The sequence below is a fragment of the Coregonus clupeaformis genome, chromosome 16, assembly GCF_020615455.1.
Source record: "Coregonus clupeaformis isolate EN_2021a chromosome 16, ASM2061545v1, whole genome shotgun sequence".
Taxonomy (NCBI): Eukaryota; Metazoa; Chordata; class Actinopteri; order Salmoniformes; family Salmonidae; genus Coregonus; species Coregonus clupeaformis.
The window spans coordinates 16,743,818-16,768,882 of record NC_059207.1 but is presented as its reverse complement, the minus strand read 5'-3'; the positions used below and the strand labels follow the sequence as shown (position 1 = coordinate 16,768,882).

General features: G+C 43.6%; 1 protein-coding gene, 1 long non-coding RNA gene and 1 pseudogene across 2 annotated transcripts; 1 reads left to right on the top strand and 2 right to left on the bottom strand.

Moving 5' to 3' along the window:
* Positions 1-1,154: 1,154 nt before the first annotated feature.
* Positions 1,155-2,912, bottom strand: LOC123492760. The gene is made up of 7 exons (XM_045225952.1): positions 2,821-2,912; positions 2,603-2,696; positions 2,401-2,512; positions 2,089-2,312; positions 1,826-1,997; positions 1,566-1,693; positions 1,155-1,439 (listed from the first exon to the last, which is right to left on the bottom strand). The coding sequence occupies exons 1-7, from the start codon at positions 2,910-2,912 to the stop codon at positions 1,155-1,157; spliced, it is 1,107 nt and encodes a 368-aa protein (XP_045081887.1).
* Positions 2,913-2,917: 5 nt separating this feature from the next.
* Positions 2,918-5,030, bottom strand: LOC121584067. The gene is made up of 5 exons (XR_006661845.1): positions 4,789-5,030; positions 3,722-3,810; positions 3,332-3,478; positions 3,066-3,211; positions 2,918-2,957 (listed from the first exon to the last, which is right to left on the bottom strand). It is a non-coding gene; the product is annotated as an uncharacterized LOC121584067 (long non-coding RNA).
* Positions 5,031-5,091: 61 nt separating this feature from the next.
* LOC121584288 lies at positions 5,092-23,238 on the top strand (annotated as a pseudogene).
* The last annotated feature ends 1,827 nt before the right edge of the window (positions 23,239-25,065 follow it).

Here is a 25,065-nt window from a genome sequence, read left to right as displayed (position 1 = left end):
ACATAACCACTGTATAATGGAATCTCAATACCATCGCTCTCTAACACTTTAATGTCTCGAACAATGGGAGCAAAAATTTCACTAAAACCATATCGTTTAACATCTTGAGTATGAAATAAGGCGCACAGGTGTATGTTAGCCAAAAAGAATTCCATTTTGGAGAGAAGTTTCTTAAAGTAAAATATACTCCACCCAATTTATGAATACCTCGCTTGGAACCCAATGGGTTGGCGACCTCAAAATCATCATAGAACATCTGGACCTGTATTGTCTGCTTCTCAGTTGAGAACAGGGGGTGACTTTAAAAAAAAGATCCATCACAAATATCTCTCAGTCTAGAGTTGCTGGTAGCTGAGCTTTGCAACATTTCTGCAAAATACTGACTTTTAAATATTGACTGCAGTGTAGATAAAATTGGAATATACATGAATTTATCTTGAACTACTACCTGATCATATGTTCCAGTCTTTTTATTTCGTCTTGTGTCAAATCTTGAACCAATCACACATTCAACTGGTTCTACTATTTCCCACTTGGCAGTCATAAATTTTTTATCGCTTGTATTCCGAATTTAGAACTGTGAAAGGATTCTCTAACCCCTCAAAACACGCCTCAACTTTCTTGCACATTTCTGTTTCTCTTTCATTACTAAATACATGCTTTATCACTGTTTCTTTAGGATGCTGATGAATATCTTGAACAATCTCTTCCATGGAAATCACTACAGTATTTACTGTACTTTGACCAACACCTGCTGCCTTTAGATCAGAAATAACAGCTGCACAACTATTTACAATGTATGGCGAAGATAACTCTGACTCAGCCTCTAAACATTCAGTCGACACTTCAACATGAGAAATATTACTGGTGTTGACCGGTACTTTGAGGGTCTGAAAGATCATCTTCTATAGAATCTACTAAACTTTCTCCGTGGCACTTGTTAAGATGTTTTCTAAAACCAGAAAAGCTACCAAAAGAACGTGAGCATCCTTCTTGACCACATTTCAGAAAAAGAGTCCTGCCTGTACATGGCCCATGAATTATCTTAAGGTGCTTAACAAGGTTGTTTGGACTTCCATGGTCACTTTTGCAAAGAAAACACTTCATAGTTTTATCTCAACTAACGCACCATTCTTGCTCGCAACTCAGCAACTCTAGGAGTCTCCTTTGTTTCCCCCCATGTCGATGTTATAGATGGTTGTTTGCACAAAAGTGAAAAAGCTGCTCAAGGAAGAACTGTATGACGTACCAAATACGTAATGGGCTTTAAAGACTTCGTCAAAAGCTCCTACTGAACCTGTTGCCTTGCATGGAAGAGCATGCTTGTCAACCACAATGAAGTAGGAGTGAATGCTGCTCTGTGTGGATCCCTGGGCGAGAAGGTAGGGCTGACTGCTTTGGGTGATGTTGTCAAGATGCTGCTGCACACTGGTTCCAACCTACAAAAAAAACACATTCAACAGAATTGTTTTGGTGACTAACCTCTGACAATAGATAAGATCACCTCAAACTGTGCACAAGATTGAGATGATGGAATATATATTTTAAACAACTGTTAAGCATACCTTTTGAAATCTGATGAGCTGATCTACAGCTTGATATGCAGACATCTTTCCCGGCCTCTTTCTACCTTGTGCAGATGGTGGTAGCAAATGTAGCAGCAGCAAGATGGCAGACATGTCACTGTCCCAGCCTACAAATAAGTAAATAAAAACCTGGTTAACATTGTGCCGTAGCATAACATTCTTATTCACAACTTGCACCATTATGGACATATAATGCACACCTACATTATCCACATAAAAGTAAAACAGTTCATTCATACCATTCTCAACTTCAGCAGCTGACTCAGCATTGCGCATCAAATCCAAGAGTTCTGTGGTGGATACAAGTCCATGGCTTTCCTTTATTACTTTTGCTTTGAAAGTGGTTGGCCACTTCTCCAAGAATTTGTTGGCTGTGGCCTCACCAAACAGAAGTCTGAAATCTTGTTCTATCTGCAATGTAACACACAAAGACAGAAATAATGAGTGTTACCTTATTCTTCATTGGATATTTTTGGTGATGCAGTGAATTAAGTTGTCATACCAGTCCTGGTGTGTCCAGAAATCTTGGGAAGACCGAGAAGACATCTGATGATTTGGCTTCATCGTTGACCATTGCTTGCCGATATATGAAGGTCATTTTCATCTTCTCACGGACAGTGTTTTCATCAGCAGAGTGTCTCAAAACAGCAATAGCTGCTTCCACATCCTCATCAGATGGCTCTCTGTCATAGGTGAAGGGCTGACGATCACGGCCTGGCCCACCAACTTAAGACAAAATACAGTGTTAAGAAATCCTTTCTGTACAATTCACAGGTCACCATTATAATTACATGTCACTGATCAGAAAACATACCTTTAGGAGATTTGCTGACTGAGGCACCTCTTTCCTCTGCTGTTTTTCTTTGTATGGTCTTCAATCGCCATGCAAGGTATCCGGAACCACTCTCCGGATCGTAGTAATGATCCTATATTATTATAAATAAATTATAAAGGAGTACTATTCCCATTTCATAGAGTGAATATGTGCATAATGTTGCAATAACCCATTTACTTACATATCCATGTTGTGAGTATGGGTCTTCTAGATAGGGAAACAAAGCTACTATCCCCTGTGCATACATCACTCTGACACTTTTGGGGGGGGATGTCCTAGCATATGAATTCAAAGTTAACATCACACTGAATAGATATTGCACAACACATTTTACATAATTAATAACCGGAAAATAATAACAATGTTTCTTTACAGCCCATCTATATGCTTAATGCTTACCCATGTGTTTCTGTCATCTCAGCAGCAAGTATGTTGATCATCTGTCTTCTGGTGGCATCTGTCAGAGATTTGGTTTTTCCATACTCTTGCATAATGTGTTCACCACCAGGCTTTGATGTTAGGATTTTTTCAATCAGCTATAGGTGGAAAGAAATGTGCTTTCCGTAATTGTAAAACAATATGTAATGCTGTCACATGATGAAACAACATTCAGATTGGACTTAACAGCAATGTTCACCACTTACTGCTTTTGCCTCATAGTTTATGTGGCATGGCCTTTTAGGCTGGCTTCCTTCGCCAGCCGCTACTTCTTCAACATCGTCACACACAGTGAAATTCAGAATGATGGTGTCATCAGATGTACCCGAGCATGATGATGAATGAGAGGTATCTGTTCATTATGAAATTTGTGCAAAACATAGAAACATATTACAATAAACTGTTATTTTTAAGACAATAAAGGTTCTCATTCTGGCCTTTAAACTAAAAAACTAATTGAATGAATGAATACCAAGTCCATTGCCCAGCATGATTCTGAAAGTTCCAGGTGACTCCTTTACTAATTCTTCAAAAACATCTGAGTCAACTTCTGTGTCAGACTGGTCATACACCTTAATGTCTGGCTTTCTGCTTTCTGGTATGTTGAATTTTAGACACACTGTTAAAAAAAGAAGAAAAACATGCATTCCCTTCTCACAAGAATCCAAGTTCATACTTAAGGTTGCCTCATGTGTTCACAAAATGATGAAAGACAAGGATCTGCACCTGATTTTATGTTACTGAAAATATAAAGCACAGCAGAAATGACTATAGACCTAAATAGATATCATAAGATAATAGCTTAATGCTGTATTATTTTGTCATTAGGGTGATATGTATTGCTTTAACCTATTATACCTACCTTCTTTCAAGAAAGCATTGAATGTCAGCTCAGACAGCTTGACGTATTTCTGCTCTTCCCCGAGCTGAACACGCAACAGCATTTTGCCTCTGTTAACAAAGAAAATATATATTCAAAATCATCATTTAGTGCTGGTTCAACTAAGCGTTAGCTAACTATCCATTTATCTCAGTAGTACTAGCTACGCAATGCACTATGCATTACTTAGACGTTACACTGCAATTACAAAGGCTGAAGTAGACAAAGTTGTGCTGGTTGAATATAACGTTAAGCTGCCATTTTCTGCAGCAAATGGGTGTAGGCTAGTTCAAGTTTAGAGGCACATTGTCCCATTAGCTACCAAATAACTAGCTATGTGTCAAAGTTAGCTAGCTCATTAGCCATTTTAGTTCGAACAGTAGCTAACCATTAAAATGGTTAAGCAATGTTAAACAAACCCGTCATGCAAATCAGTGATCTAAGTTATCGTTTTATAACACCAACATTAGCTGGCTAACTATCAGAAGCATGCTAACATTACCGTTATATATAGCTTTATAAAAAACAGTTAACGTTAGTGTAAGGAAGCCTGGGAAGCTATACAATAACGTTAGCTAACAATACTATCTGTATAAATGTTTTGTTGTTAGCGAACGTTATTTTACGTATTTACCATTCTGACAAACTTCATTCGTGAAAATATTGCAACACAAAGAAAGACAGTTACCGATACTGATTGCAAGCTAGCTAACCGCATGACAAGCACAATCTGCGCTCATGCCAAACGGTGGTGTCCTTCAAACGAACTGATTAGCTAAGTTAACGTTACCTATTTTTTTAGCCATATGAAACAGCAAGCCATTCACAAAAATATCAAACATATTCCATGGGTATATCATATAACAGTTATTACTGTCAACCATCTGAACTTACAAGCTAATTTAGCTGGCTGATGACGAGCTCACTGCAAGGGGGACCGCCGCATGGAACTCGTAACTTAAAATATGACCTTGACATCAGCACAACTCTAAAATTATGTAAAGTTAAAAATACCGGTTTGGTGTTGAAAAAACGGGGATGTAACTTACCTAGCAATATCTGTGGCCTAGCTACTCCTTCGCAATCTTCCTCCACCAACGTACGTGCCAAACTTCAGCAAAGCAGAGTGGCGGGTATTCATCACTGCTGTAGAGTTGAAATTGTCACTGCGTATCTGCAGATTTTTACACTCACTTTTAACTCCACTGATAGAGCAACTTTACTCTCAAAAATGTTGAAAATACTCTATCTGGGTTAAAATAACTTTACTCTGAAATATTAACACCCCATTTTTTACTGTGTATTCTCCGTGGCTTTTGATGCCAATTTGACCACTGTTATGTTACCATACTTGTCTGTGGCACTTCAGGAGGCCTCTGGAGATGGACACAGACATTATATGGTGCGTCCTGCCCAACACCTTCCCCGAGAACTTTGTGGTGAAGACGAGCAACGAGAATAAGCCCAAGGTGACCATCTCCTACCCGGGAGCCATGCTTAACATGATGGTGAAGGAGGGCTTCACGAACGACCAGGAACTGGTGGACCCCACCTCACTGACCTACGAGACGCGGGCGGAGAACAGCATCTTCTACTAGGTGGACGGGCCCTACTTGGTCATGATCCTGCCCGCCTCCGAGGAGGAAGGGAAGAAGCTGAAGAAAAGGTACATACAGTCGATACTGTATACAGTCGATGAGAGAATATGGCGAATGTCGGTTGTCCTTAGTGGACCATGTGGGAAAATATTAAATTCTGTATTTACCATATAGGCCGGTTGGCAGCATTGAGATTTTGTTTAGCTGATGATAACATTCTGCAGATAATAACATTGATAATAACATTATCCTGATAAAAACATTGATTATAACATTGATAATAACATAACATTCTCCTGATAATAACATTGATAATAACATAATTGCATTATCCTGATAACATTAATAATATGATAATAACATTCTCCTGATAATAGCATGAATAATAACAAGATTGTCCTGTGTTCAGGTACGCTGTGTTCCAGCTCTGGCTGAGCTGAAGGGCATTGAGGTGAAGAGGAGAGGAGAGCTGCAGCTTATCGAGATGTTCCAGTCGTCTGCGTTCGAGACCTTCCTCAAAGGCACCACTCTGGAGGAGGTCTATGACTCGGTGGCCAAGGTGGCAGACTATTGGCTCGACATTCCCCCATGTCAGATTGAATGTAAAAAGTTACATCAACAGGACCACGTTCAGTAGGCAAATGTTTTAGAAAGTTGCAGATATAAATGTCAATATTAGAGCGCTGACGTGAGCCATCATTGGATGCTACATGTCAGAGAGGCATGTTTGTTCTACATTATATATTTATATAATAATAATAATAATATGCCATTTAGCAGACGCTTTTATCCAAATAGACTTACAGTCATGTGTGCATACATTTTTACATATGGGTGGTCCCATACGTAAAAATATATGAATGTTCTACAACCTTGTGCCCTGATGGGTTTGTATTTTGCCCAGGCTGCCAAAATGGCGGACGCAGAGCTGTTGGAGCTCATCTCGGAGAACCGCTCCATGTCGCGGAAGCTGGAGGACTACAGCGAGCAGAAGTCCAACACCATCAGCACGGCCAAGCGGCTGGCTGAGTTCCTGGGAGACCAGATGGTGAAGGACGCCGGGCTGAGCTGGTGCTACATCATCTCCCGCAAGCCAGAGGTACGGGGAGATGATGTAGCGCCAGCTCAGCCCGGCGTCCTTCACCATCTGGTCACAGAGAGCTGAGGCAGGCAGGCTGACAGTCAAGGCTCATCATTTTAGATTTTGTCTTCAGCTCATTTTAGCATAGTGTTGCTTATTGCTAATAACAAACAATGGTGAGGTGTTATTTCCAGAGACACAGTTAGTTACAGGACAGGTTAACTTTTATTTTACCAAATCATACTTTTTGATGTATATGGCATGTTGTAGAAGTGTCCAGAAACTTTTTTTTAGATTTCACCTGGTTTTGAGAAACTTACCCCACCAACAATATACTTCCTCTTTGCTCATTCTTCAGTATTGGGGCTACGGAAAAACATGAACAAAGGCTCCAAAAACACCCAAATAAGTCATTTTAGAAACGGCAAAGCTCTCAGTATAATGATGCAGGTCTTTAGATGTTGTACACATGAAATTGTGTAATTCTAAACTTTATCTGCAACGTTATATTCCATTTTGTTGGACTCAAGTGATTATTCAGAGGAAGGAGTGCTGGAAGAGGCTGTGCCTGGTGGACTGCGAGGCATAGCCCGTGGGTGGAGGGGTGATCCGGGACGCGGCCCCGCCACATGCCTGGGCAGCATCCCCCGCCACACAGCATCCTAGACATGCCCTGGCAGATTGTACAGGTGGGTTAGGTTAGACCTAGGGGTCAAATAACACATTTAGTTAGGGCAGGTTTCCGGGACACAGATCAAGCCTAGTCCTGGACTAAAAAGCATGCTGTTCAATGGAGACTGTTGAAAGTGGTTCTTTGTCATGGACTAGGCTTAAACTGTGTCCATACTAACTGAAACTCAAAATCCCATTGCCTTTTGTTTGAGAATAGTTTAATGGTGTCCATAGGCTGTTTTCAGAACTCAACAATGCTAAATAAATGTGAACTGTATAGAACAAAGAGAAGACATATATATATATATATATATATATATATATATATATATATATATCAGTGAGGGAAAAAAGTATTTAGTCAGCCACCAATTGTGCAAGTTCTCCCACTTAAAAAGATGAGAGAGGCCTGTAATTTTCATCATAGGTACACGTCAACTATGACAGACAAAATGAGGGAAAAAAATCCAGAAAATCACATTGTAGGATTTTTAATGAATTTATTTGCAAATTATGGTGGAAAATAAGTATTTGGTCAATAACAAAAGTTTCTCAATACTTTGTGTGATGTCACGAGAGGCTGTGTCCTGGAGGGACGTTACATCCCCCTGAGGTGGCTGCAAACCCAGACAGCTATGGCTCCATCTGCTGGTATGGTCGGGAACTCCACCCCTCTATGGCCAATCTTCCCACGCAGCTGAAACAAATGAGGAGCTGATGAGCTGAAGGTTTGGGAAGGGAAGAGACACAGTCTCCAACCTGGGCTCTCTGGAGGACAAGAGTGCTGCACGTCCACTTCCATGAGGAATATAAGGATTTGGAGATACTTACCTTTGGGAAATACTCACCTTTGGATATATGCACCTGTGGAAATACGTGAGAGACATTTGGAAGGACTTTTTGCTGGGTTGGCCACTAGCTGCAACGTGGACTACAGTAAGGCTGGGGAAAAGTTATCTGAGCGGAGTGAGAATTATGACTTTGGATGTGGAAGAGACATCCCTGAACTGTTAACCCTTAAAGAGCCACAAGAGAACAGAATTTTGTTATATTTTCGTTAATTTCCCAAGACCTATAATAAAATCCTTGTTTTGTTTGAACCTTGTCTCCTTGCACTACTTGAGCAATCCCGCTGAAAGCTGTGTAGCCTCTCGTGACGTCACAGATGGTGGAGAATACGGGCACGCTCAAGCGTTAATAGTGCATGTCAGAGGAGGATACCGAAGGTTTGATCACCCAGTTTTCCAAGTTGGCCGTAGGCTCCCCGCCGACTGAAATGGAGGACATATTGAAAGCCCTTGTTGCTGGCCAGCAAGCCCAGATGCAAGCAAACGTGGCTCTCTTGGAGGAGCAAAAGAAAGCCAACCTTCTGAAGGCAGAGGAATTGCAGTTGCAGAGACAGAGGGTTGTCCAAAATACCCGCCCAATAAAGGCAAGTGACTTTATATCTAAGATGGGAGCTACCGATGACATTGAGGCATACCTGCATGCATTTGAGGCCACGGCCACTAGGGAAGCCTGGCCCAAGCAACAGTGGGTTGGTCTGTTAGCCCCCTTTCTAACCGGGAATCGCTGAATGCTGTCCGGGACCTGGGCCCTGACCAGGTTACTGACTATGATGCCCTGAAGTCTGAGATCCTCAGCAGATATGGACTCACAAAGTTTGGTATGGCCCAGCGCTTTCACGGCTGGACCTTCCAACCAGACCAACCTCCTCGGGCGCAGATGCATGAACTTGTCCGAATCGCAAGGAAATGGCTGGATCCGCAGAGGAATACAGCAGCGGCGGTGGTGGAGGCCGTTGTGGTGGATCGTTACCTACGCGCCCTGCCTTATGAGGCAAAACGGTTCATCAGTCAACAGGCCTTGACCACGGCTGATCTGACCGTGGAAGCTGTGGAAAAGTACCAGGCCACAGCGGAGATGCTGAATGCTTCCCGAAAAAGACCCCAGGAGGGCGGCCCCACCACAAATGGGAAGAACCCGTCCAAAGGACCCCCAAGGTCTCGAACCCAGCCACGTCAGGACTTATCCCGGCTCCAGGGGAGCCAGAAACCAGGCGGGTCCAAGAAGAGTACACCAGGAGGGGGAAACTCGACAGTGTTACCGGTGTGGGGAGATGGGACATATCTCCTGGCAGTGTGGGAAACCAGCCGATGAACCTATGCCCACTGCGGAGTCCTCCAGCTCAGCACCCACACACCGTTTTGCCTCGCTCTTGGGAGTCGTAGATGGCGGCCCAGATCGACCCCCCACCTGCCCGGTAACTGTGAATCACCATGATGTGGAGGCCTTACTGGATTCTGGTAGCCGGGCCACCCTGGTGCGTAAGGATTTGGTGGGCCCAACGTGTCTGACCCCCGGGGAAAGTCCTCCCAGTTTCCTGTGTCCATGGGGACACCAGAGAATACCCCATTACTGAACTTACAATGACCAGCACACGGGGAACCATACACACGACGGCGGGGGTGGTTGATTCCCTCCCCGTCCCTGTCCTAATTGGACGAGACTGCCCAGCCTTTTACCCACTCTGGAGAGAGTCTCAGGAGAGGATAACCCGAGTACCTCGGAAACGGAGAGGCAAGACTCATCCTGGGAAGGCTCCGGTGCAATCCTCCGAGTTACTCACTCCCGCCCGGGCTCTGATAGGGATGGCAGGTGCCCAGACCGACACAGAGACGGAGGTACAGAATCTGGACAAAGAACTGTCTGGTCTGAAGGGGACCGCTGAGAGGTATCGTTTGTTAAAGCAACAGTTAGACATGAAGACAGAAGAGTTAGATATCCTCCAGGCTAAACTCCAACAGAGCTCCTTCCCTAAGCAACAGGAGGAGCTGGAGAGGCTGCGCAGGACCATCGAGGGAGTGTGAGGAGACCCTGCGCAGTAGTAAGGAGGTCCAGAAGAAGGCAGAGGAGAAGTACAAGGTGTTGGAGAACAAGATGAAGAATGCGGAGGCAGAGAGAGAGAAGGAACTGAAAGCTGCTCAACAGAAGCTAAACTCTGCTAAAACCAAGGCTGATGCGTTCAGTAAGAAACTCAAGGAGAGACAACAGGAGGCTGAGTCCCTGGTCCTAGAGTTGGAGGAGTTGAAGAGAGAGCAGTCTGGCAAGCACCACGGCAATGCGGACGCCCTCTCCCGGCGTGATGCCTTCTTCGCTGCCTTTACCCCGACGAGGACGTCGGTCCCGAGGAGGGGGATGTGTGATGTCACGAGAGGCTGTGTCCTGGAGGGACGTTACATCCCCCTGAGGTGGCTGCAAACCCAGACAGCTATGGCTCCATCTGCTGGTATGGTCGGGAACTCCACCCCTCTATGGCCAATCTTCCCACGCAGCTGAAACAAATGAGGAGCTGATGAGCTGAAGGTTTGGGAAGGGAAGAGACACAGTCTCCAACCTGGGCTCTCTGGAGGACAAGAGTGCTGCACGTCCACTTCCATGAGGAATATAAGGATTTGGAGATACTTACCTTTGGGAAATACTCACCTTTGGATATATGCACCTGTGGAAATACGTGAGAGACATTTGGAAGGACTTTTTGCTGGGTTGGCCACTAGCTGCAACGTGGACTACAGTAAGGCTGGGGAAAAGTTATCTGAGCGAGTGAGAATTATGACTTTGGATGTGGAAGAGACATCCCTGAACTGTTAACCCTTAAAGAGCCACAAGAGAACAGAATTTTGTTATATTTTCGTTAATTTCCCAAGACCTATAATAAAATCCTTGTTTTGTTTGAACCTTGTCTCCTTGCACTACTTGAGCAATCCCGCTGAAAGCTGTGTAGCCTCTCGTGACGTCACATTTGTTATATACCCTTTGTTGGCAATGACACAGGTCAAACGTTTTCTGTAAGTCTTCACAAGGTTTTCACACACTGTTGCTGGTATTTTGGCCCATTCCTCCATGCAGATCTCCTCTAGAGCAGTGATGTTTTGGGGCTGTCGCTGGGCAACACGGACTTTCAACTCCCTCCAAAGATTTTCTATGGGGGTTGAGATCTGGAGACTGGCTAGGCCACTCCAGGACCTTGAAATGCTTCTTACTAAGCCACTCCTTCGTTGCCCGGGCGGTGTGTTTGGGATCATTGTCATGCTGAAAGACCCAGCCACGTTTCATCTTCAATGCCCTTGCTGATGGAAGGAGGTTTTCACTCAAAATCTCACGATACATGGCCCTATTCATTCTTTCCTTTACACGGATCAGTCGTCCTGGTCCCTTTGCAGAAAAAACAGCCCCAAAGCATGATGTTTCCACCCCCCATGATTCACAGTAGGTATGGTGTTCTTTGGATGCAACTCAGCATTCTTTGTCCTCCAAACACGACGAGTTGAGTTTTTACCAAAAAAGTTCTATTTTGGTTTCATCTGACCATATGACATTCTCCCAATCCTCTTCTGGATCATCCAAATGCACTCTAGCAAACTTCAGACGGGCCTGGACATGTACTGGCTTAAGCAGGGGGACACGTCTGGCACTGCAGGATTTGAGTCCCTGGCGGCGTAGTGTTTTACTGATGGTAGGCTTTGTTACTTTGGTCCCAGCTCTCTGCAGGTCATTCACTAGGCCCCCCCGTGTGGTTCTGGGATTTTTGCTCACCGTTGTTGTGATCATTTTGACCCCACGGGGTGAGATCTTGCGTGGAGCCCCAGATCGAGGGAGATTATCAGTGGTCTTGTATGTCTTCCATTTCCTAATAATTGCTCCCACAGTTGATTTCTTCAAACCAAGCTGCTAACCTATTGCAGATTCAGTCTTCCCAGCCTGGTGCAGGTCTACAATTTTGTTTCTGGTGTCCTTTGACAGCTCTTCAGTCTTGGCCATAGTGGAGTTTGGAGTGTGACTGTTTGAGGTTGTGGACAGGTGTCTTTTATACTGATAACAAGTTCAAACAGGTGCCATTAATACAGGTAACGAGTGGAGGACAGAGGAGCCTCTTAAAGAAGAAGTTACAGGTCTGTGAGAGCCAGAAATCTTGCTTGTTTGTAGGTGACCAAATACTTATTTTCCACCATAATTTGCAAATAAATTCATTAAAAATCCTACAATGTGATTTTCTGGATATTTTTTTTCCTCATTTTGTCTGTCATAGTTGATGTGTACCTATGATGAAAATTACAGGCCTCTCTCATCTTTTTAAGTGGGAGAACTTGCACAATTGGTAGCTGACTAAATACTTTTTTTCCCCACTGTATATATATATATATATATATATATATATATATATATATATATATATATATATATATATATATACACTGCTCAAAACAATAAAGGGAACACTTAAACAACACAATGTAACTCCAAGTCAATCACACTTCTGTGAAATCAAACTGTCCACTTAGGAAGCAACACTGATTTACAATACATTTCACATGCTGTTGTGCAAATGGAATAGACAACAGGTGGAAATTATAGGCAATTAGCAAGACACCCCCAATAAAGAAGTGGTTCTGCAGGTGGTGACCACAGACCACTTCTCAGTTCCTATGCTTCCTGGCTGATGTTTTGGTCACTTTTGAATGCTGGCGGTGCTTTCACTCTAGTGGTAGCATGAGACGGAGTCTACAACCCACACAAGTGGCTCAGGTAGTGCAGCTCATCCAGGATGGCACATCAATGCGAGCTGTGGCAAGAAGGTTTGCTGTGTCTGTCAGCGTAGTGTCCAGAGCATGGAGGCGCTACCAGGAGACAGGCCAGTACATCAGGAGACGTGGAGGAGGCCGTAGGAGGGCAACAACCCAGCAGCAGGACCGCTACCTCCGCCTTTGTGCAAGGAGGAGCAGGAGGAGCACTGCCAGAGCCCTGCAAAATGACCTCCAGCAGGCCACAAATGTGCATGTGTCTGCTCAAACGGTCAGAAACAGACTCCATGAGGGTGGTATGAGGAACCGACGTCCACAGGTGGGGGTTGTGCTTACAGCCCAACACCGTGCAGGACGTTTGGCATTTGCCAGAGAACACCAAGATTGGCAAATTCGCGACTGGCGCCCTGTGCTCTTCACAGATGAAAGCAGGTTCACACTGAGCACATGTGACAGACGTGACAGAGTCTGGAGACGCCGTGGAGAACGTTCTGCTGCCTGCAACATCCTCCAGCATGACCGGTTTGGCGGTGGGTCAGTCATGGTGTGGGGTGGCATTTCTTTGTGGGGCCGCACAGCCCTCCATGTGCTCGCCAGAGGTAGCCTGACTGCCATTAGGTACCGAGATGAGATCCTCAGACCCCTTGTGAGACCATATGCTGGTGCGGTTGGCCCTGGGTTCCTCCTAATGCAAGACAATGCTAGACCTCATGTGGCTGGAGTGTGTCAGCAGTTCCTGCAAGAGGAAGGCATTGATGCTATGGACTGGCCCGCCCGTTCCCCAGACCTGAATCCAATTGAGCACATCTGTGACATCATGTCTCGCTCCATCCACCAACGCCACGTTGCACCACAGACTGTCCAGGAGTTGGCGGATGCTTTAGTCCAGGTCTGGGAGGAGATCCCTCAGGAGACCATCCGCCACCTCATCAGGAGCATGCCCAGGTGTTGTAGGGAGGTCATACAGGCACTTGGAGGCCACACACACTACTGAGCCTCATTTTGACTTGTTTTAAGGACATTACATCAAAGTTGGATCAGCCTGTAGTGTGGTTTTCCACTTTAATTTTGAGGGTGACTCCAAATCCAGACCTCCATGGGTTGATACATTTGATTTCCATTGATAATTTTTGTGTGATATTGTTGTCAGCACATTCAACTATGTAAAGAAAAAAGTATTTAATAAGATTATTTCATTCATTCAGATCTAGGATGTGTTGTTTAAGTGTTCCCTTTATTTTTTTGAGCAGTGTATATATATACTGTATCTTGTTAATGCTCTTCTATTGAACAACAGCCCTAAACCCAGAAGTGTTTGTGTGTGTGAGTGACTGGATGTCCTTTTCATTTCCTCCCTCCCCCAGATTGCAGAGACCAGTCACCCTGGGCTGTATAAGCGCTGGGCTATGATCGGCAGTGACCTGCACTGCATAAAGCTCAACATCCCACAGGTGTTCTACGTCAACCAGAAGATCCCCAAGTAGGAGGATGGAGCTACATACAAGAAGGTACATCACATTTCATCTCATGATGGATCGATTGATTGATAGATCTATGACGAGCTCCCTCCACTGACCGCTCAAGCTTCCTGACCTACTCGGCCCTCTAATGACCGCCCACCTACTCATGAATGATATGTTGTTATCTTTTAATTGAATGACTTAATTTTGTTGCTTTGATATTCTTTGTAATTAAAAGCACTTTAAAGTTATTACTATTATTAGTATTTTCATCATTGTTATTATTATCATTATTAGATGACTGAGAACTTTGGTGTTTGTTTTGTGCAGGTGAACTGTCTGCTTCCACGCTCCAACATGGTGTACTACCTGCACCAGTACTGTGTCTCAGAGGACATCAACGAGATCAACGCAGCAGACCTCTCGGCCTCAGACAATGAGAAGTCTACGAGACGCAGGTACCTAGGGGTTAGGATAGGAGACCATCTGTCTTGTTCCTCCACAGTGCTTTGATGTGGCTCTGTCGCAGCCGGCCGCGACCGGGAGACTCATGGGCGGCGCACAATTGGCCCAGCGTCGTCCAGGGTAGGGGAGGGAATGGCCGGCAGGGATGTAGCTCAGTTGATAGAGCATGGCGTTTGCAACGCCAGGGTTGTGGGTTCGATTCCCACGGGGGGCCAGTATAAAAAAATATGTATTCACTAACTGTAAGTCGCTCTGGATAAGAGCGTCTGCTAAATGACTAAAATGTAAATGTAAATGTATGTGTATAAGGAGCAGTTACTGGGGTTAAAGGATTGTGCTTTATTCCCAGATCCAGTGTTCTGTGTCTCGGTTTAGATGAGAACATGTTAACATTTCATAGTTAGGGTAATATAATCAATGGCTGTGTTTGAGCGTTAGTCTCCATGTGTATGCCAGTGAGTGTGGTATGAGTTGTAGAGTGGGTCATGTTTGTTAGGGCACTCTACTATTTCCCAATGCGTCCTCCGTATATGTGAGATCTATTTGGAATCTTTCTTCGCCTGTCTAAGTTATTGTGTGACTTCACATTTAATGTATGTACTATAATGTTCTGTAAATAACCCTAAACGTACCATTTTATTCCATTTGGTGCCTAATGAATGTGACCCCTGATGCGGAATGTGATGGAAGTTGAGCGTTGAATCTGTGTCATTGTGTTGTGTCTTCCTCAGGGAGCGTCTGACACATCTACCTGTATCACTACAGCCAGGGCCACAAAGCCCTGCTCGGCCTGTTCATCCCCTCACAGTGCAAGGCCAGCGTCTTTGTCCTGGACACAGTAAGACCACACCCACATCTACTCTGTACCCAAACAGCATACACATCACTGATCTCCCCTTAAAATAGTTGACATTGCCCTTGTAATGCTACAAAACACGTGAAGTCAGAATTATTTTAAGTCATTTTCCCTTTGTCTTCTTCCCCTTCCTACCGTAGGTTAGTAGTAACCAGTAGTAACCAGATACCTGACCTGAGCACGCTGTACGGGACAGAGCGCAAGGCCCTGCTGGAGAAGACCAGCGAGGAGCTCCTGCCCCCTGAGAAACGCACCTTTGAGGTAGTGGAAAAATAGACACAGTTACATATGGGGATATTATTTTTGGAGATATATCGTATCATTTTGACAATATCACAATATTATTTTTGTGCTAGTTTGCTGTACCTGCACCAAAAGTATTTTTCCTTCATAGCTTGTTATCCATCTTCTTTTTAAATAGGGAGCCAATTAGTTTCAGCACTTTTATTTCCATGACTAATCAAAAGTCGTTTTCTCATGTCTCTCTCTTGTCCCTCTGCAGCAGACATATGATGAACAATATGTTTGGATCATTGAATTGCAATAATATCACAGTATTGAATCACAATACATATAGAATCGTGAGTATCACAATGGTGATAATATCGTGCTTGTGAGGTCCCTGGCAATTCCCAGCCCTACTTTGAGGTGTGGGCTGAGAACGACGTCAAGGCCATCCACCGCGCCCTGAAGCGCATACTGCTCAACTACAAGGTACCTCCATCCACTGCAGCCCTCTGTCACTGCATGATTCTGTCACTATGTCGCTCTCTGTAGCTTGTTCTCTGATGTGTTGCTTTAAAGTTATAGTTATATCTGTAGTTATATCTGCCTAACACAGATTAAGAATGTTAGTCAGGATAGTGCAGGGTTGTGTTCTGCAACAGTGCAGGTAGTCCCTCCCTGTTTCAGACCGTTTTCTTCCGTTTGGTGCCTAATGAACACAACCCTTGTAACACTATTGACCATTGTCCTCTCTCTCTTCTCCCTGTCTCCAGGAGGAGCGTCGCAGGCTCACCCTGATCGTAGTTCAGTCCAACTGGGAGCTGCGGCGGCAGTGGCAGGCATGCTGGTGCTGGAGGAGTTCCTGATGGTGCCAGTGCATGTGGTGGACGAGATCAGCTACAACATGCTAACTGGCAGCGCCACGGTGCCCGTCGCATGGTCCACCACTACCTCAACCTGGACAGCTGCCTGTCCCAGGCCTTCGACATGCTCGGGTGGGTAACACAGCACACCGTCTGTCTGCTGGCTCTCTACACCTAGAACAGTCTAAACCACAGAACTGGAAGCAGATTGCACAGAACAAAGCAGCAAGGATTGTTTTAAGGTGGAGATATGGTTATTCTGTTGTAGTCATGCACAATGCTCTTGGTTGGTCATCAATCAATAAGATAATTTTAAAAAACATGTTTATTTTATTTCACAATGTACAGTGGCTTGCAAAAGTATTCACCCCCCTTGGCATTTTTCCTATTTTGTTGCCTTACAACCTGGAATTTAAATGGATTTTTGGGGGGTTTGTATCATTTGATTTACACAACATGCCTACCACTTTGAAGATGCAAAATAATTTTTCTTGTGAAACAAACATGAAATAAGACAAAAAAACAGAACTTGAGCGTGCATAACTATTCATCCCCCCAAAGTCAATACTTTGTAGAGCCACCTTTTAGCAGTTACAGCTGCAAGTCTCTTGGTGTATGTCTCTATAAGCTTGGCACATCTAGTCACTGGAATTTTTGCCCATTCTTCAAGGCAAAACTGCTCTAGCTCCTTCAAGTTGGATGGGTTCCACTGGTGTACAGCAATCTTTAAGTCATACCACAGATTCTCAATTGGATTGAGGTCTGGGCTTAGACTAGGCCATTCCAAGACATTTAAATGTTTCCCCTTAAACCACTCGAGTGTTGCTTTAGCAGTATGCTTAGGGTCATTGTCCTGCTGGAAGGTGAACCTCCATCCCAGTCTCAAATCTCTGGAAGACTGAAACAGGTTTCCCTCAAGAATTTCCCTGTATTTAGCGCCATCCATCATTCCTTCAATTCTGACCAGTTTCCCAGTCCCTGCCGATTGAAAAACATCCCCACAGCATGATGCTGCCACCACCATGCTCCACTGTGGGGATGGTGTTCTCAGGGTGATGAGAGGTGTTGGGTTTGCGCCAGACATAGCGTTTTCCTTGATGGCCAAAAAGCTCAATTTTAGTCTCATCTGACCAGAGTACCTTCTTCCATATGTTTGGGGAGTCTCCCACATGCCTTTTGGCGAACACCAAATGTATTTGCTTATTTTTTTCTTTAAGCAATGGCTTTTTTCTGGCCACTCTTCCGTAAAGCCCAGCTCTGTGGCGTGTACGGCTTAAAGTGGTCCTATGGACAGATACTCCAATCTCCGTTGTGGAGCTTTGCAGCTCCTTCAGGGTTATCTTTGGTCTCTTTGTTGCCTCTCTGATTAATGCCCTCCTTGCCTGGTCCGTGAGTTTTGGTGGGCGGCCCTCTCTTGGCAGGTTTGTTGTGGTGCTATATTCTTTCCATTTTGTAATAATGGATTTAATGGTGCTCCGTGGGATGTTCAAAGTTTCGGATATTTTTTTATAACCCAACCCTGATCAGTACTTCTCCACAACTTTGTCCCTGACCTGTTTGGAGAGCTCCTTGGTCTTCATGGTGCCGCTTGCTTGGTGGTGCCCCTTGTTTAGTGGTGTTGCAGACTCTGGGGCCTTTCAGAACAGGTGTATATATATATATATATACTGAGATCATGTGACAGATCATGTGACACTTAGATTGCACACAGGTGGACTTTATTTAACTAATTATGTGACTTCTGATGGTAATTGGTTGCACTAGATCTTATTTAGGGGACCACTTTTCCGTTATTTATTTATTCAAATTTTTGGAAACAAGTTATTTTTTAAATTTCACTTCACCAATTTGGACTATTTTGTGTATGTCCATTACATGAAATCCAAATAAAAATCCATTTAAATTACAGGTTTTAATGCAACAAAATAGGAAAAACGCAAAGGGGGATGAATACTTTTGCAAGGCACTGTACACCATTTAAAACTGCCAAATAACATTCACAACAATATTCAGTTGGTAAGACATTCAGACATTCAGTAAATACTAGGAATAGATTGTCCACCATCTATGTGTTATCCAGACAGACAAGAGAAATAGGCTAAATTACATTTTGATTCAGAGCAATAAAGAAATTGAATAATTTATCTGAGCAAACCAGAATCCCTTCAATACATAAATTCAAACAGTACTTTAGAACCATTTAAATATAATAAATTGGAAGGTTGTCTATCATTTCAGACCGTTAGAGTATTTATCTGGTCAATATGTCAGTGTATTATGTCTGTTTGTAACAGTGTGTTATGTGAAAATGTGATTGTATTTTAATGTTTAAGGACTCTTGGAAGATTAGTCCAAATGAGGACTAAACGAGATCCTAATAAAATCAAAAATCAAACCTCTCTTGCTGTTTCTCTGTCCGTCTCTGTCTCTCTGTGTGTCTCTCTTTCTCTCTCTCTGTCTCTTTGTGTGTGTCTCTCTCTTTCTTTCTCTCTCTCTGCTCTGACTGGTGGCTGGGCTCCACCGTGGTGTACGGGAACTTTAACCGCATCCTGCTGTGTACCAAGAAGAGAAAGATAGACGACGCCATTGGCTACGTTGCTACCCTCCCAATGTACTACTATCTCTCTAGAACTTTGCTGTTTTATAACATATCAATATGCTGGCTATGTAAATATCAAAGCCAATAATATTTTTGACTAATAAACAAATGGTGCTTATAAAGCAGTGATGCACGGTTGCCGAGTGATGGCAAGCCCTGTCTAGTTCATGAATGCTTTAATAAATAAGGGTTAGAGCTAGATCACATGGGGTAAAGGGAACAAGCACTAACCATAAATTAATAGGCAAGGTTTTGTTTTATATGACAATGTTTTATTTTTTGACTTTCTCTGACAAAAATATCCTCAATCATTTTCCTTGTAGTATTCACTCCCGGGAAATCTTCCATTCCCTCTCACTCCTTCTCCCACTGCTGGGAGATCCTTACAGGACGCTGCCCTCCAGCGTCCTGTATGGAGAGGTACATTCTAGTTCTACTGGCCCTGCTTTTTATGTGTTTCCCATGTCTCATAAGAAATTAAAAAGGCAGGGGTAAAAATGACACTCACCACCTGCATAGACTTTCAGAACGGGACAGCCCAGAAGAAGAAAGGAAAGGGGGTAGAGAGGAGGAAGCTGACGATGAGGAGGAGGATGGAGATGATGAGGTGGAGGAGCTGATGGAGAGCAGCTGGACTATCATGCAGTGTCTGCCCCAGACCGCCTCCTGTCAGAAATCCTATATCATGTGTGCAGTGTTTGATCCAGAATTAAATGGAGTGGGTGCGTGAGCACAGCTCCCTGATTTCCTGCACTCATCCAGCCGTCCTTTTATCATGTCTCCTCTGTTTCCTCTCAGCCTACATCGCTGCCGTTTACCACAGCATGCGGGAGGAGTTAAGACGCAAAGCCCCAGGAGCCACACCCATTAAGAGCTGGGGGAAGCCAGGCTTCCCAGCAAGCAGCAGGAGACTCCAGCGCTCTTCCCGATAAGTAACGAGAGAAAGAGGTACCACAAAGCCACAAGTTATATTTATGAAAAAACTGAAGAGTCACCACAGCAGATCTCTAAGGTGATCTGGGTTTGTGTCTCATCTCCAAATAGGCTTTAGATCCACAACCTACTCCCTGTGACTACTAGCTAGCTGCAGCGTTCAAAAGTCTCCCCTAGCTGGCCTACACTGGAGAACCCAGCATTACCTGATTATTAGCCAGCTATAACCTTCAATAGTCTCCCCCCCCATCTAGCCTACCAGACTGCAGATGAAAATAAGCTGTCTCTCCTCCGACCCCCACAGGTATGATCTCCTTCTCCCAGGAGTATGTGTTCAGCATGCTGACCCAGAACTTATTCAGCATAGCCCAGAAGATCCAGAAGAAGGTGACAGGCAGCGGTGGAAAAAGTACCTAATTTTCATACTTGAGTAAAAGTAAAGATACCTTAATAGAAAATGACTCAAGTAAAAGTTAGTCACCCAGTAAATTACTACTTGAGTAAAGTCTAAAAGTATTTGCTTTTAAATATACGTAAGTATCAAAAGTAAATGTAATTGCTCAAATATACTTACCTATCAAAAGGTAAAAAGTAAAAGTATGAATAATTTAAAATTCCTTATATTACGCAAACCAGATGGCACAATTTTCAGTTTTTTATTTATTTAGGGATAGCCAGGGGCACACTCCAACACTCAGACATCATTTACAAATGAAGCATGTGTGTTTAGTGAGTCCGCCAGATCAGAGGCAGTAGTGATGACTAGGGTTGTTCTTTTGATAAGTGTGTGAATTGGACCATTTTCTGTCCCGCTAAGCATTCAAAATGTAAGGACTACTTTTGGGTGTCAGGGAAAATGTGTGGAGTAAAAGGTACATACAGTTGAAGTCGGAGGTTTACATACACTTAGGTTGGAGTCATTAAAACTCGTTTTTCAACCACTCCACAAATTTCTTGTTAACAAACTATAGTTTTGGCAAGTCAGTTAGGACATCTACTTTGTGCATGACACAAGTAATTTTTCCAACAATTGTTTACAGACAGATTATTTCACTTATAATTCACTGTATCACAATTCCAGTGGGTCAGAAGTTTACATACACTAAGTTGACTGTGCTTTTAAACAGCTTGGAAAATTCCAGAAAATGATGTCATGGCTTTAGAAGCTTTGGATAGGCTAATTGACATCATTGGAGTCAATTGGAGGTGTACCTGTGGATGTATTTCAAGGCCTACCTTCAAACTCAGTGCCTCTTTGCTTGACATCATGGGTAAATCAAAAGAAATCAGCCAAGACCTCAGACAAAAAATTGTAGACCTCCACAAGTCTGGTTCATCCTTGGGAGCAATTTCCAAACACCTGAAGGTACCATGTTCATCTGTACAAACAATAGTACGCAAGTATAAACACCATGGGACCACGCAGCCGTCATACCGCTCAGGAAGGAAACGCGTTCTGTCTCCTAGAAATTAAAGTACTTTGGTGCGAAAAGTGCGAATCAATCCCAGAACAACAGCAAAGGACCTTGTGAAGATGCTGGAGGAAACAGGTACAAAAGTATCTATATCCCCAGTAAAACGAGAGTCCTCTATCGACATAACCTGAAAGGCCGCTCAGCAAGGAAGAAGCCACTGCTCCAAAATCGCCATAAAAAAGCCAGACTACGGTTTGCAACTGCACATGGGGACAAAGATCGTACTTTTTGGAGAAATGTCCTCTGGTCTGATGAAACCAAAATAGAACTGTTCGGCCATAATGACCATCGTTATGTTTTGAGGAAAAGGGGGGTGCTTGCAAGCCGAAGAACACCATCCCAACAGTGAAGCACGGGGGTGGCAGCATCATGCTGTGGGGGTGCTTTGCTGCAGGAGGGACTGCTGCACTTCACAAAATAGATGGCATCATGAGGAAGGAAAATTATGTGGATATATTGAAGCAACATCTCAAGACATCAGTCAGGAAGTTAAAGCTTGGTCGCAAATGGGTCTTCCAAATGGACAATGACCCCAAGCATACTTCCAAAGTTGTGGCAAAATGGCTTAAGGACAACAAAGTCAAGGTATTGGAGTGGCCATCACAAAGCCCTGACCTCAATCCTATAGAAACTTTGTGGGCAGAACTGAAAAAGCATGTGCGAGCAAGGAGGCCTACAAACCTGACTCAGTTACACCAGCTCTGTCAGGAGGAATGGGCCAAAATTCACCCAACTTATTGTGGGAAGCTTGTGGAAGGCTACCCGAAACGTTTGACCCAAGTTAAACAATTTAAAGGCAATGCTACCAAATACTATTTGAGTGTATGTAAACTTCTGACCCACTGGGAATGTGATGAAATAAATAAAAGCTGAAATAAATCATTCTCTCTACTATTATTCTGACATTTCACATTCTTAAAATAAAGTGGTGATCCTAACTGACCTAAAACAGGGTATTTTTACTGGGATTAAACGTCAGGATTTGTGAAAAACTGAGTTTAAATGTATTTGGCTAAGGTGTATGTAAACTTCCAACTTCAACTGTATATCATCATTTCAAGTATAGTTTCCTTCAAGCTATGCATTACATTTTACATTTACATTTTAGTCATTTAGCAGACGCTCTTATCCAGAGCGACTTACAGTTAGTGAAAACATATTTTTTTATACTGGCTGGCCCCCCGTGGGAATCGAACCCACAACCCTGGCGTTGCAAACGCCATGCTCTATCAACTAAGCTACATCCCTGCCGGCCATTCCCTCCCCTACCCTGGACGATGCTGGGCCAATTGTGCACCGCCCATGAGTCTCCTGGTCGCGGCCGGCTGCGACAGAGCCTGGATACGAACCAGGATCTAGTGGCACAGTTAGCACTGCGGTGCAGTGCCTTAGACCACTGCGCCACTCAGGACACCGCATCCATCATTATGTCTTGAGCAGCTGTGTGTGTGTGTCACAGGATAATGGCCGAAACTGAGCAAATGGAATGGCATCAAACACCTGGAGACCATGTGTTTGATGTATTTGATACCATTCCACTAATTCTGCTCCAGTCATTACCATCAGCCTGTTCTCCCCAATTAAGGTGCCACCAACCTCCTGTGGTGTGTGTGTCTGAGTGTGGTTGTGTGCTCATGTTTGTGGGTGTGTTCTCCCTTTTTCAGTTCGTTTTCTGTTTGGCGCCAAATGAACATAAGTCATGACCCAGGTTCACTTGAACCAATGCCAACTTGCAGCAGGCTCTTTTGAATCGATAGCTATTCAGTGAAACCAGTTCTCAGGAAATTGTGTTCTCTGACCATGGGCTCTATTTGAACAAATCTAACGCAATGGTAAATCTAAGCGCAGGTGGTTCAGGGGTGTGTCAGAAATATTTGTACTATCACAATTATTGGCGCTGTCGAGAAAGGCCTTAGTTTTGACGAATAAACAAGTTGTGGGTGTGTCGAGGCTTGGCCCCTCACTGGCCAATCAGAACGTGCTCCATGGCGAAATATGTGGTTGCTTCAGGTTGTGTATTCAAGGTCTTTCATGTATTGCCTTGGAATTAACTCCAATTCCAATGTTAGTCCGTTATAAATTGTTCCATGCGCATATGGACAGTGTGCGTCATGGCTGGATAGGCTGTTTCCGCTGTCAACATTCATACCATAATGAACTGCGTAATGGCTCAAATCAGCTTTTGGTTGGTCTTAAATATCCCTCTCAGCGCTGCCTGAAATTAGCACTGTGGATCATGTTTTTAAGGACACACCTCAAAAATGTCCACCCCATCTGAGCGCAAGCGAGCTGATATAAGACAGGTAAATTGCCGAATCTGGCGTTAGGGCTGGAAAGTGCCCATTTTTACATGACGAAATTGCAAACTAACTCCACAGAGTTTCTCAGAGCAGATCAAACTGTTCTGGTACATCGCTGCACACTACAACATGAACTTCCTGGAAGGGACCATTGACTCACAAATTAGCCAGTTTGCCAAACAGTGACATGATGATCCACAATCTGTGTCTAAGCTAATTGGCTTTTGTGGCTGTGTCTAGAGATCAGTCAGTTACCAGGGTTGTATTCATTAGGGCACACCATATCAAAAAGTTTTGCAACTGAAAACGGAAGCAAGCATTTTTTTTGATGATCATGATGATCATGCATCTTTATTCCTCTATGCTTTTCTATACAGTAGCTAGCTGTAAAAACAACATATAAACAACGACATTTCTTGACCACCCATGTACTGTAAACGTAAATGAGTTGCCAATCGCATCAATCAGCTTTCCAGTCTTTACTAGTCTCCAGCCAAAATTGTAGATATGGTGTGTTTTGCCTTTGTATAGGAAATATCATTGATGACAAAAAATATAGGCCAAACTGTCAATAATAACTTTTTGTAAATGACATAACCGACAGTTTCTTTTTTCATTGCACATTTACCGAAGGGAAGTCTTTTTTTTTTTTTTCTTCTCTGAAACCCTTTCAATCGCATATATCTGTCTTGTTTATCGTTGCCCCAGCCATGGTAAGTAAGTCATTGATTGAGTGCTGAGTGCTGAGATATGGAACCCCCATCAGTCCTAAACATCCTGTGGTGCCGCTTCCTCTGGAATCGGATGCTAATGTGGCTCAAAGGAATAGTCTGAGCTTTTATTTAATGGTTTTTACGCACTGATTTTGCCTCGGACTACATTCTTCTCACCCATTTATCCTCTCGGTCTGAGGGCTTTCAGGACCATGATCTCCCTGGAAATTAGCTAACAATGAGTCCTGCAAGTCATGTCTCTCTGCCTGTCTGCCATTAGAACAAGATGCAGCTGCATTGTATTAAATCAAATCTAGCTTTATTTCAAGTGTATTTTTAATCACACAAGCTAACATATGGAATTGTTTTAAGATGGTCATACCATGGATCATTTAGCTATTTGATTTTGAATTTTAGGACCCCTGTAGGTATAAAGGAAAACAAACAAAACATTATTCAATATTGAATTTGCCATTTTCTACCATAGCCCAGAGAAACGCATTC